Genomic DNA, 13,491 nt, shown 5'->3' on the forward strand with positions numbered 1-13,491 from the left:
GTTGGGAAGAGTGGACTGGGTAGTCATATGAAATTTACTGGGTGGGTATATCCCAAATATCCTAAATTTCTATTGGAAAAGTTGGCATGGGGTCATCTAATATGCTCAGCTATCTTTTGTGCTGGAAAATACAGTACTTTAAAATGTTGTAACTGCTTAAAGAGAAAATTTTATTATTTAATAAATGAGTTTTAAAATCTACCAAGCCAAATATAAAGTTGACCCTATAAGTGAAGCAGGTTCTGAATTTTTAAAACGTCAACACTGTTGGTCCATACAAGAAATTATAAGACGCTAAAGGCACTTTTTTTACTCTAGTGGAACTATCACAATCAAAACATAGCTTGTGAATATAAAACAAAAGGTGAGCAATGAATTAGCACTGATAAGACATAAAGTCATCACAGGGTACATACTTCTACAGCAGACAAACTAAATGGCGCTAGGCTTGACGAGTTTAAGGCACGTTGAATTGACAGTAGCTATATTAGAATTAACACAACATTAAAAACAACAGAAATTTCTTTCAATAAAAATGCTACTAGTAGTTGAAGAAATATAAATAGAACCTTGAAACCAAAAAGAGTGCAAACAGTTGGTGAAAGAATAAAGCAAAGTTCCACTTGAGAAATTGCAGTATCTGATGCGTGACTTTTTTTCTATTCTAACTTAATTAATAAAAATATTTTCTGATTAAACTTGACTTTTCTATTCTATCTTAATTAATAAAAATAATTTCTGATTAAACTTGACTTTTCTATTCTATCTTAATTAATAAAAATATTTTCTGGTTAAACTTGACTTTTCTTTTATTCTATCTTAATTAATAAAAATATTTTCTGATTAAACATGCCTTTCCTATTCTATCTTCATTAATAAAACTATTTTCTGTAACATTGTACAGTTATTTCAGCACACTAACAGTGTTATTTAATAAAAGTCTTATTTAACACTAAGTTCATAATACTATTTCTATTGAAACAAATACTTTCATTTTCTCAAGGCATTTTTCAACCAAGAATACTGACCCCAGTTTAACAAAACTGCATCAGCTCAAGGCAAATTCAAATCACACAATCCAAAAGTTAAAAAAAAAACATAGCAGCAATGGAACCATTTCTTTGTTCTTAATAACGGCTGGACATTTAAAAACAGCTTCAAGAATCAACAAAACAAGGAATGTGAAAATCAGTGTATAAACAAATTGGTAACTTTTGTTTAAGAATTGCCAGATTTTCTGATTAAATTAAACATTTTTATACTAATTTACTAACAATGTTATTTATTATGTACATAGATTTCTTAACTAAATTAGATACTACCACCTTATTAAATTTTGCCCACCAATCAATCTGTAAGATATTTTTCTTTAACTATACATCTAAATAACCCCCACATATTAAATGTTGGTCAAACATCAAGGGTCTTCCAGTATCTGAGCCACAGCCAGCAACTGAAACAGAAAAAAATGTAAAGTCTCAGCTATTCCACAGTTCAGAAAATGTCTAATACATCTAAATAACCCCCACATATTAAATGCTGGTCAAACATCAAGGATCTTCCAGTATCTGAGCCACAGCCAGCAACTGAAACAGAAAAAAATGTAAAGTCTCAGCTATTCCACAGTTCAGAAAATGTCTAATACATCTAAATGACCCCCACATATTAAATGCTGGTCAAACATCAAGGATCTTCCAGTATCTGAGCCACAGCCAGCAACTGAAACAGAAAAAAATGTTAAGTCTCAGCTATTCCACAGTTCAGAAAATGTCTAATACATCTAAATGACCCCCACATATTAAATGTTGGTCAAACATCAAGGATCCTCCAGTATCTGAGCCACAGCCAGCAACTGAAACAGAAAAAAATGTAAAGTCTCAGCTATTCCACGGTTCAGAAAATGTCTAATACATCTAAATGACCCCCACATATTAAATGCTGGTCAAACATCAAGGGTCTTCCAGTATCTGAGCCACAGCCAGCAACTGAAACAGAAAAAAATGTAAAGTCTCAGCTATTCCACGGTTCAGAAAATGTCTAATACATCTAAATGACCCCCACATATTAAATGCTGGTCAAACATTAAGGGTCTTCCAGTATCTGAGCCACAGCCAGCAACTGAAACAGAAAAAATGTAAAGTCTCAGCTATTCCACGGTTCAGAAAATGTCTAATACATCTAAATGACCCCCACATATTAAATGCTGGTCAAACATTAAGGGTCTTCCAGTATCTGAGCCACAGCCAGCAACTGAAACAGAAAAAATGTAAAGTCTCAGCTATTCCACGGTTCAGAAAATGTCTAATACATCTAAATGACTCCCACATATTAAATGTTGGTCAAACATCAAGGGTCTTCCAGTATCTGAGCCACAGCCAGCAACTGAAACACAAAAAATGTAAAGTCTCAGCTATTCCACAGTTCAGAAAATGTCTACAGAATATTGAAGCTTGAAAATCAATTCAAAATTTAGTCATCATCATCATTTTTCCTTTGTAGCCCCTGAGTACAGAGGGCTGCAGTTACACTAAATCTATTCAAAATTTAGTCATCATCATCATTCATCATTTTTCCTTTGCAGCCCCAGGATTACTGAGGGCTGAAGTTACACTAAATCAATTCAAAATTTAGTCATCATCATCATTCATCATTTTTCCTTTGTAGCCAAGGGGTACTGAGGGCTGCAGTTACACTAAATCAATTCAAAATTTAGTCATCATCATCATTCATCATTTTTCCTTTGTAGCCCCTGAGTACAGAGGGCTGCAGTTACACTAAATCAATTCAAAATTCAGTAATGATCACTAAATACAAAACAAAAAATGCAAAACCTAAATGGCTAACAATCTATTTTGTTAAAATACTTCAGATTTTTTTTTTACCATGTATAAATAAGACTGAAGGGATGCAAAGAAAATTACAACGCAATTTACTTGTTCAAAATCAATAAAAACCCATTAAATAAATGTAACGAGAAGTAGAATCTAATTTACCAAAATAAGTATGGTGCTATATATGGCATTGTATTGTAAACCAAATAAGAAATAAAGAAAAACGGAATATTTCTTTTCACTGAGCTGAGCATTAAGATCTACTATGTTTTCATTAAGTCCTTTTAAGGTTTAAATCTTCATTCATTAAAGAAAGAAAAACTAGAGCTGTCTGCTAAAATAGAAAGAAGAACAACTTGGTCTGCAATTACAATGTAAGAAAAAAAAATTGCTACTTACATTAAATAAAATAAAAAACTTATGTGTCTTAACTTTTTAGGGAAAAAAAAAGAGTTATCTAACCTTGTCTTTTAATTGTTGACACTGCTGTAATGAGAGGGTGAAAAATATAATTGCCTCATTCAACCACTTGACCATAGCCTCAACCTGAAATATTGTAAACAACATGTTTATATAAACAACTTCAATGACCTGTAACATTACAGCTCAAAAGAGAATTCAAGTCTTTTATGATCATTAAACTATTTTTAATATTCAGGCATTTCTGTGGTCGGTGAGTTCTAACCCAAGCCAGATAAGGCTCGTTTGATGCAAAACTGCAAAATCAAACAACTTGGATAGACAAAAGCTATAGAAGCAAAATCCAGAAAACTAAACAGGATGAAGTCAGAGTTATATGACACACAACATGTTAATGTCAATTGTTTTAGAAGAAATCCCTTCTAAGTAGAAAGGCATTTCCAGCTAACACTCTGTACCAGTTGTTGGAAACCTATAGTCAGATTAACAAGTAGCTCTTTCGATAAATAAATTCAGCTCTTTTTAATAGACAAAAACATTTCTTGAGTAGGCTAAATGTACATTAACACTTATTCTTGTGTAGTAACTATTAAGGAAGATATAGAAATCAAAATAGCACATGCCTAACAACCCTTGGTTAATTGCCTTAGCTAACTAACACAGTCCAAATAGGCTCTTGACAAAATTGCTGACTCTCACTATATACATATAAGAGATCTTTATTGTTTTCTTTTGTAGTAGATTACAAAGATCTAAAATTTAAAATTCAGGATTAAAAAGTTAACATTGTGTAGAATAGTTTGTACAAGCCGACCCGATCATACGCCACTATTTAGTTGTTGTTTTTTCTACTTTTCAGTAATTCATAATTTGTGAATTTGACACTACCAACGCTGCCACTGAAAATATTTCTTTAAAACACTATAAGTAGCTTGTTAAGGACGATAACCCCCCCCCCCCCCCTCCGTTAAAGTAAACTCTACTTAGTTACCCCCCCCCCCCCAACGTTTAAAATCGTTTCAAACTAAATTACCTGCCCCTAATAGTCGTCACTAAGCCCGGCTCTGTTTGTAAACATTTAGAGTGAACCACAGCTCACCAGACCATGTAGGGGTGGGGGTGGTAGGGAGCGCGTTTACAGCTTGTTTTCTAGCGTCTCCCAGAAGAGAATTATATATATAGATAGTGGTGTTGTTAGTTTCTATGGGAAACAAGCTACAATTTTAAGATGGGTTTTGTTTTTTAGTCAACACAGCTGTAACGGGTATCTAACATAATTTGGGAAAATTCAAGGTGGTTTGCAAAATACACAGAAATGCTGTGCTTCTATTGCTGACCAAGTCACTCATCCTTAAAAAGGTATTTAAATTTCTTTTGTCCAGAATTTGAAAAAAAAAAAAAGACAAAATTTTAAAAATTGAAAATTAATTGAATACAAATGGAGTTACCTGTATTCTTTGAGTGATCTCCAGCTTTTCAATCTTGTGTTGGCCGTTGTTGTGAAGGCAGTACAGAGCCAGAACAAGCTTGGAGGTGTGGATGTAGAAGGAGATGGCAATATCACTGGGTAAAGGTGGGTTAAACACAAGCTGCAACATGGGAAAAATATTTTAGTAAGTCAAACAAAAAATTCCAGTTAAACACAAGCTGCAACATGGGAAAAAAATTTTTTTTTAAGTCAAACCTTAAAATTCCACAGTCAGGTGATGGCTAAAAACGTTTAGTTGTGAAAGAAAGGTTCATGAAAAATATTTGGTTAAGAAATAAGTATCAGTGTGAGATCATGGGAAAAATAATTTTATGCAAAAGGCAAGACTTATGAAAAAATATTTAGAAATCTAGTCAAGAAATTTTTAAAATATTGCAAGAGAGAGAGATGTAAGAAAAAGTTCCAGCCAATAAATAAATTTTATTTTAATGAAAAGCAGCAAGTGCTTTAAGAAGAAGGGAAACAACTTTGGCTGAACTCTGCTCCCATGGTTACCTGACTTTAACAAGCAGCCAGAAATTATTATTATTTTTGACACGGCAGGTCAGGAAACCATTTTGCTGATCACACAATCTCTTTGAATCACATGACTAAAAAACCTATCTTCTATTAACCATAACTATTTGAAGTACCTCATGGGTTACTCAATATGTTCAGAAGGTTTGTTTTAAAGACACACAAGACAAGACATAGACATACTGTGGGTTATTACCAGATTTTGATTATCCATTAATTCGTTGATTGATTTTCTTTTGGGAAGGGACAAGCTCTGTCGGCACTTCATTAAACTTTCCATCAACTCATCAAGTATCTGATTAAATATTAATATATATATGTCTATATATATATCTATATGTCTATATATATATCTATATGTCTATATATATATATATATATATATATATATATATATATATATATATATATATATATATTTATATATATATATATGTATAGGCCATTTTTATTTATATTTTATATATATATTTATATGTCTATATATATATATATGTCTATATATATATATATATATATGTCTATATATATATATATATATATATATATGTCTATATATATATATATATATATATATATATATATATATATATATATATATATATATATATATATATATATATATATATATATATGTCTATATATATATATATATGTCTATATATATATATATATATATATATATATATATATATATATATATATATATATATATATATATATATATATTATTACTGTTCTAATATGAGATTTAGAGAATGCCAGTGTAGTAGTCGGTATAGCTCATGGCTGCTAAGCCGAAAAGTCCTGAGTTTGAACTATGGGCAGATCAGGCTTGATGGCTGGGGACAACAACTTATCTAGGAGAGATAACTCCAAAGTCACAGATAGCAGGGCATATGGCCTTCCAGTAAAGGTCATCGGCCAGGGTACAAGAGGGGGACGGAGTGGTCTAGCGGTAGAGAGCTGGATGGCTAACCCTTAAGTCTCGAGTTCAAATCTGGGTTCAAGTCAGTAGACCATCCCTGAGTCCATCCAACTCTGATGGGTACCTAACTCACGCTAGGGAAAGTAAAGGCAGCTAAGCATAGTGTTGACCACACTATCTCTTCATATGCCGAGGTCACAGAAACAAGCGAACTCTACTTCACTTGCCCTATACATCATCAGGTTTGAAAAGGGAACTTTACTTTTTTACAGGGTGCAAGAGTCCCTAAATGAACTTCAACTAAGTTCAACAGCTACATGTTTGTGGCCATGCGACACACCAATCTGTGGTGCCCCCAATGACAAGGGGATGATTTAGATATTTTTTTTGCCAATCCAAAAATATCGAGTTTGGTTCGCAGGGTCAAATCTACACAAAAGAAATAACTCCACCAACACCAGAGGGTAAAAAAAAGCCCATTTGCAAGGTGGTGAACACCTTAGTCCGCTTCATTTAAGAGATAATAAAAATGAACTCCAATTCAACTGCCCTAATATCAAGAAAATATTAATGTGAATAAACACAGCTGGGATAGTAGTTTTATTGTAGAAAGGCAGAAAATGATAAAAGGTAAATAGTTGCTCTAATTTCTAAATTCTTAACCAACATCCCAAAACAAAACTTTTAATAATGCAATAATTTCACGATGGACACTTACAAGAAAAACCTCCTTGACAGACTTGTAAATGTATGTTGGGTCACTTCTTGAGACTATTTCTAAGGCATTGCACAAATGGTTGCCTGTGTCTCGAATCTGGGGAACGAATGTGAGGGATTAGTAGGATTTAAGACAGCAGTTTCCCAGTTACTTCCCATTACAAAACTCAAAAGTAAAAATGGGAGACTACCTAAGATTATGTCTCCAAACTAAAAATATTAGAGTTATTAAAATGAAAATGCATCCCATTGATTATTTTTTGAAAATAATACTTGAATATTAAAAGTCTTTTAATGAATTTTCATCTAATCTTTAAATTCTTCCAATTTCTGAGTATTCAGTAGGCTCTAATTTAAATTGAAAACCATTAGCTGAATGAACTAACCATTTAGAAGACTTCTGAAAGTTGAGCTTAATAAATAATTCCTCACATCTTTTATGGTGGTGTTATATTTTATTAGACATTATTTTTATTCCTTAATACTTAGAATCTACTGAGATGTATTTACTAAAAATGAATACTAGATGCCAAAAGTAAAATTACCAAAATGTACTGCTAACTAAAACAATTATGGTGAGATGAGGGTGGGGAAGGTGCTAAGATTTTAGGACATGAGGGTGGGGAAGGAGCTAAGATTTTAGGGTCCTTTAGAAAAGCATGGAGACCGCCAGTATAGGAAATGCTGATGTAAAGTTACCTGAACAAAAAAAAATGTCTCGATAAACAGGTCCAAATTAAAATTTTAAAGCTGTTGTCTAACATCAAAGAGCAAATATGAACTCATTTCCTACTAAATGCGCCTAGAAAGGTCTTCTAATCTACTGTGTCTTAACACACCTTGTCACATTATCCCAATTTTCTTAAGTTTATAAAAAAAAATATTGTATCCGCAAGATTCCAAATATGCAATAGTGTATAGATAAATGTACTGTTATTTTCAAATCCCTTAATGTGTTTTCTACATACCTTAATTTCATCTCCATATCCCTTGATGTGATTTAAGCATCCCTTAATGTGATTTATGCATACCTTAATGTTATACATATAACATAGCTACTGCTGTCTTTACGACTCCATTGCTTTTTGTATTAAAATATTATTTTGTTTTTTTAAATAGCCAATGTGAAAAAAGGCCTCCGTGCATATTGCTGTTACCATTATTGAATAAATTGAATCCCTAAATATTATTTATACTTTCCCTAATGTGATTTCTACATCCCTTAATGTGAATTCCGTGTCCCTTGATGAAAATTTCGCATCGCTTAATGTGAATTCCATAATGTGGGACTAAAGTTAATATTTTACCTGTGGGAGCCTCCAAACACAGCCGTCTTTAAGTTTTGTCTTGAACAAGTTGTGTTCCTTGCCTTGCTTGTGTTTGAACTGCACCTCCTGGCAAAGCACAAAGAGCACTACCTCACTTAACCATAGAGCAACATAACTTTCCCCTGTTTTTCTGTTTTTACTTTAATCACAATTTTATTACCTCCCCTGGTGAATAGGGACTACCAGGTATGAATGGGGGGAAGGGGGGGGGGGCGACTTAGTCGAATAAACTACAGTAACAAGGTTTAGAACTTGAAACTTTTGGGCTGTTAATTTTAACTTCATTCTGAGTGTATAGCAGCACCTGGCTTGGATGGTTGGGTGGGGGAAGGGGGGGGGAAGCTTAGCTGATGGACGAATTACAGTATCAACCATAGGTATTGAACTTAAGAATCTTGGACTTTCAAGTGCGTACTCTATCACTAGACCACACCATCCCCAATTTTTTTTTCCCTTTAGTGCCCAAGACACATGGAGCAGATGAAGTAGAGCTCATCTGTTTCAATGACCTCGGCCTATGAAGGGATAGTGTTGTTAGCACTATGCTCATCCGCCATTATTTCCATAATGTACGACAGGTACCCGTCAGAGCTACGTGGACTCAAGGACGTCCTGAACCAAGATCCAAACTCAAGAGCTTTGGGCTAGCAGTCAAGCACCTACCAACTGACCACACCATTCCCAAGTTTTTTAACACTTGATATAACAAATGATATATATTATTTTTGTATATCTCACTGCATCTACCATTTGCATTTCCAAAATATATAACCAACACCACAGGCAAAAAATTTGGGATTTCATAGTTGGATGCTAGATCACATGAAACCAGAAATTTTCAGAATTTGGATCCCTGAACTTAAGACTGGAGTACACCCCTGAGTCTGCCCGGATCTGATGGTTACCTGGTTAAGAAAAGTATAGGTGGCCAGGCACAGACCTGACCATGCAACGCCCTCAAATAACAAGTGCACAGAAAGGGTATAAGATATAACCAATCAAAATAACAAAATGTTGGGTTTAAAAAACTTACAGCGGCTTCCACAGAGTCTCCTCGTAGAGTCACCACACTTTTACAGTTCATGCTAGAACCACTGATGAACACAGACCACGATAAAAATAATAATTAAAACATCCTCGGGGAAACATTTTTACTATCTAAAATTTTACATTTAACAATTTTTTTCTTTAAAAATTATCTAAATCTAACCTCAACTTAGATATAATGCAGTAAAAAATTATTTATGTTAGCGATGATTTGGCATCTGATAGAAAAAAAAAAACTACATCGCTAAACTTCGAACATAAACTTTAAGCAACTTCCCTCTTCTCCCCAACTATTAATGGTAACATCTTTACAAAGAAGTAATTACAGATTAATTATTGAAAAATAAAGTTTAGTAAATAAACTACAATCAATAATAAACAGCTATCAATTAACATTTTTTTAAACAGTAACATTGTCTAAGGTACAGGTAATGTTACAATTACATTAGAGGTGTCAATATGAATTGGCCACCTCTTGTAAGTAAGTAAGTAAAGTAAAGTTCCCTTTTCAAACCTGACGGTCTTTAGGGCAAGTGAAGTAGAATTCTTGACTCTAGCATATTACTTTAACATATTGAGCATTCATGAAACAAACAAAAAAATACCTTGGGCTGGTCAAAAGAATTTTTAGGGGCGTGAGTTCTTCATGTCTGGCACTTTTTTCTATAAAAAAATAAATTGAATACATGCATGCAATCAATGGTTAACATGTAGGTCATTCATGGCTAACATGTTGGTCACTAATGGCTAAAATGTAGGTCATTCATGGATAATATGTAAATCATTAATGGATAATATGTAAATCATTAATGGCTAACATGTTGGTCACTTATTGCTAATACGTAGGTCACTTATGACTAACATATAGGCCACATTTAGATCTTGTAATCCACGGCCAACATGTATGTTAATTACGTACAACTTGTAAATCTATCTCGGCGTGCATATGTCACATATTAATAACAAATGGAATCTATGGACATCATGTCACTCATGGATTACATAAGGGTATTATCCTATACGCCCATTTTATAACAATTGCTACGAAAAATATATATTTTCATTCTACAATCTCTATTTCTTACCAGCAGTTCCATGGAAAGGCAGGCAATCATAACACTCCTGCAAAAAGAAATTTGAAACCAGTCACATTTTTGTTTTAAATATTCCCACGTTTTGACTACAAAATGTGTAAATCACATATTATGCAAGCAAAAAAAAAAATTTTTGATATGTTTCAAGTTGAAGATTATATGCCTCATCTCCAAGCTTAAAAGATGTATGTCAAGAAAGTTGAATTCAAATGCATAGCTGTGTTAATCAGTTTAAGAGCTGATTATACTTATTTATAGACTCAACAATAATTTTAAAAACTTAACTAACAATACAACAATAAGATACATCAATGATCAACAATGATATGTACTTCCAATGATAAATTATAGTTACATTAAAGCAAGTATATAATACCATTATAATAATGATTTTAAAAAATCGCTTAAATAAGAAAACACATTTTTCTATCTTTAGATATAATAGTAAATGATTTGGTCACTTAAGAAATCTCTGATAAATTTTAGAAACTTAGCAACTGAAATTTTTCTATTTTTAGTGTATTTAAAAGTAACTATGAATTTTAAAAAAACAAAATCGAATGGCAATATTTAAGTTAAAAAAAAAAAACATTAGTATCATATTTCTTCTTCCTATTCTGTTTATTGACCCCATACCCAATCCAAGAGAGAGACTAACAGTGTGACCTAAGAAAAAGCCTGTAAAATAACAATGTAACAATCCAGCCATTAAACAGCAACAAATCGTAAAAAAACAAATCAGCTGTAACTAAAACCCTTGAGTCTGATCCTTACTCTAAACTAATGGGATATACTTATTTGATGAGCTTCCATTTATCTCCCTCTCCACATCATTCATTCTGTTTGGGAAAAATAACTACAATTTAACTACATTCTATGAATACTACTAATCACTAATATAAAAACAGACTTGCCTGTAGAGTTTCTCTGATATCCTGCAGAACAGGATTCACTTCCTCTTTGAGCAGCCAGTTCAGTTCTTTTCTCTGTCAAACAAGAAGAATTTAATCTTATATGATGTAAAATTCTTGGCAGAAATTTTAACAAAACTAAAACTATTAAGTTTTCATAGAATGAACTAAGTTGGATAACTAGTAAGACATATTAACTGAATAGCTCCTATATAAAATGAATATGTAAATTTTAACTAACAGGTCAAAATATTTGGTTGGAACCAGAATCAAACTGACAGGTTACAGCTACTAACTTAACTTTCTCTTTAAAATATAATAAAAAAGATCATCAATGAGAAAAGTGCAATGCATTATATTTTAGGTATGATATGAAATGACATAAAAAATAGTAAAAAAATCTAGCCAAATGATTCGAATTAGGCCCGCCAAACATTTTCCTGCACTTTGTTTTCAACAAAAAGATTAGGCCGAATGGCCTATAGCTGCAGCAAAATCAGACAAGGCCAGTCAGGTAAGCATAAGGCTCTTTTGTTTTGTTGTTTTCTTGAGTTCAACATTAACTTACTTAGTATTACTTAATACTTACTTATAACTAGATCTAGCCTAACTATAACACTATAACTATAACTATAACATATATAATAGTATTTCTCGCTAACCAGGAGGCGTGGCCGGTTGCTAACAACAATATGGCGTACGGACCGGATGCATGACTTCCGACGATTTTTCGTCTTAGTTCCAGAAACCTTCTTAGAATTATTTTTAAAAATGTTTATCACGAGTAAAATGGCGGGTTTTCACGCTATAAAAACATGCTATAAGTGGCAAGGCTAAATATGCCAGAAAGCATTTTAAAATTTGCTTTGGAGAATGAAGGCTAAATTTAAAAGTCGGTCTCATTAAAATTAATAGAACTTCTAAAATATCAGCCCGGAGGTCACAAAAATGAATTGGAGGTTTTAGAACTATTAGGTTTATCATTATATGAAAAAATAAATCAAATATTGCATGCGCTTTTTAAAATAAGACACGACTTTTGAATGACAACCAAATTTTTTTTTTAAACCACGTGACCGCTATTTGATGATCACTAGTGGTGAACTTCCGGTACATGGTCACTTAAAAAGTCTAACCTATTTGTGGTTTTCTTTAGCTTCAAGCGTATGAAGAGTTGTCATGGAGAGGTGTGTTGTGCATTTTTGTGAGTGTCAATAAATATTAAATTAAGTAATTTCGTTTAAAACGAACTAAAACGTCAAAATTAGTGCCTAATGGATTAAATATGGATGTCTATCATGCAGTAGTCATGTTTAATTTGAAATTTGGGTAAATTCTAGATTTAGTAAGAAAAACTAATATATAATCATTATAATCATAATGTGATTAACTTCATGATAATGTTGACAGTTGACAGTTTTTTAAGTTTTAGAGTTTAGTAATAAACTAATAAACTAACTTAGATTTTTGTAGTTAGGCCTATTGCAATTTTAATTATGATTAAGAATGTAGATCTAGAGCTAGGTTGAGTTAGGCCTATTATTTCCTCCTATTGTACTGCTTGCTGTTACTGGACTTGTGGGCCCCACTGCCACTGGGCGGCACTGGTGATGTTGGCAAGTCAGACAAGACTGACGGAATATTTATATTAGGCCTATAATCTAACATTACTAACAAAATTCACTTTAAAATCTTTTTGGTAGCTTTTTATCTGGGTCACTAGTAATAAGTAAAATAAATATCTTCAAATTATATTTTTAAATCTAGAATACAGACCAATACTTCTAATTCAGCATCGACTTTAGCGGACTTCGCCATCACATATCATAACAAACGATGGGACATCACTCTAACTTTTAGCACGGGATGAGGAAATGGCAGAGTTTCTGCTAAAAACTTTAATCAGGAACCATTGTTGGGATTGCCATATTGGAAATTTGTTTCTAAATTTCTACTGCGTTTTTTTTTTATTTATTTTTTTCCAATAGACAAATAGACTAGGCATTCTACTATTAACTCTCTCATCACGAATCAGATAACTTAGTCTTAAACCTCTTGCAACTTATATTACGGAAAGGAGCATAGCTGCTGGTTTATAATTATTTTATATTTATTAATAGCAAACACAAATGTTAAATCAAAAGTCTAGGGTTCGTTTCTCGGGCTCGAATTCGTCCTTAAACGTAAATCCATGCAGCTCTGATGGGTAC

The 13,491-nt window shown here is 32.7% G+C and overlaps 1 protein-coding gene and 1 long non-coding RNA gene across 4 annotated transcripts; one reads left to right on the forward strand and one right to left on the reverse strand.

The window, feature by feature from the left end:
• Nucleotides 1–1,313: 1,313 nt before the first annotated feature.
• On the reverse strand, nucleotides 1,314–13,145 carry LOC131928973 (protein rogdi homolog). 3 transcript variants are annotated; one of them, XM_059285156.1, is made up of 11 exons: nucleotides 13,058–13,128; nucleotides 11,285–11,356; nucleotides 10,362–10,398; nucleotides 9,882–9,939; nucleotides 9,263–9,323; nucleotides 8,209–8,295; nucleotides 6,903–6,998; nucleotides 5,453–5,551; nucleotides 4,700–4,840; nucleotides 3,294–3,377; nucleotides 1,314–1,453 (listed from the first exon to the last, which is right to left on the reverse strand). In XM_059285156.1, the coding sequence occupies exons 1-11, from the start codon at nucleotides 13,097–13,099 to the stop codon at nucleotides 1,418–1,420; spliced, it is 813 nt and encodes a 270-aa protein (XP_059141139.1). In that variant the 5' UTR covers nucleotides 13,100–13,128; the 3' UTR covers nucleotides 1,314–1,417. The 3 variants fall into 3 exon arrangements, with proteins under 3 accessions (XP_059141139.1, XP_059141140.1, XP_059141138.1); XM_059285157.1 differs by lacking the exon at nucleotides 1,314–1,453 and adding an exon at nucleotides 1,921–1,985; XM_059285155.1 differs by lacking the exon at nucleotides 1,314–1,453 and adding an exon at nucleotides 2,305–2,382 and having other exon boundaries at nucleotides 13,058–13,145.
• Nucleotides 3,086–5,551, forward strand: LOC131928974 (uncharacterized). The gene is made up of 4 exons (XR_009383869.1): nucleotides 3,086–3,205; nucleotides 4,498–4,610; nucleotides 4,724–4,828; nucleotides 5,501–5,551. It is a non-coding gene; the product is annotated as an uncharacterized LOC131928974 (long non-coding RNA).
• Nucleotides 13,146–13,491: the final 346 nt, after the last annotated feature.

The sequence above is a fragment of the Physella acuta genome, unplaced genomic scaffold (genome assembly GCF_028476545.2).
Source record: "Physella acuta isolate Inbredline_101_S28 unplaced genomic scaffold, ASM2847654v3 ptg001578l, whole genome shotgun sequence".
NCBI classification, from domain to species: Eukaryota; Metazoa; Mollusca; class Gastropoda; family Physidae; genus Physella; species Physella acuta.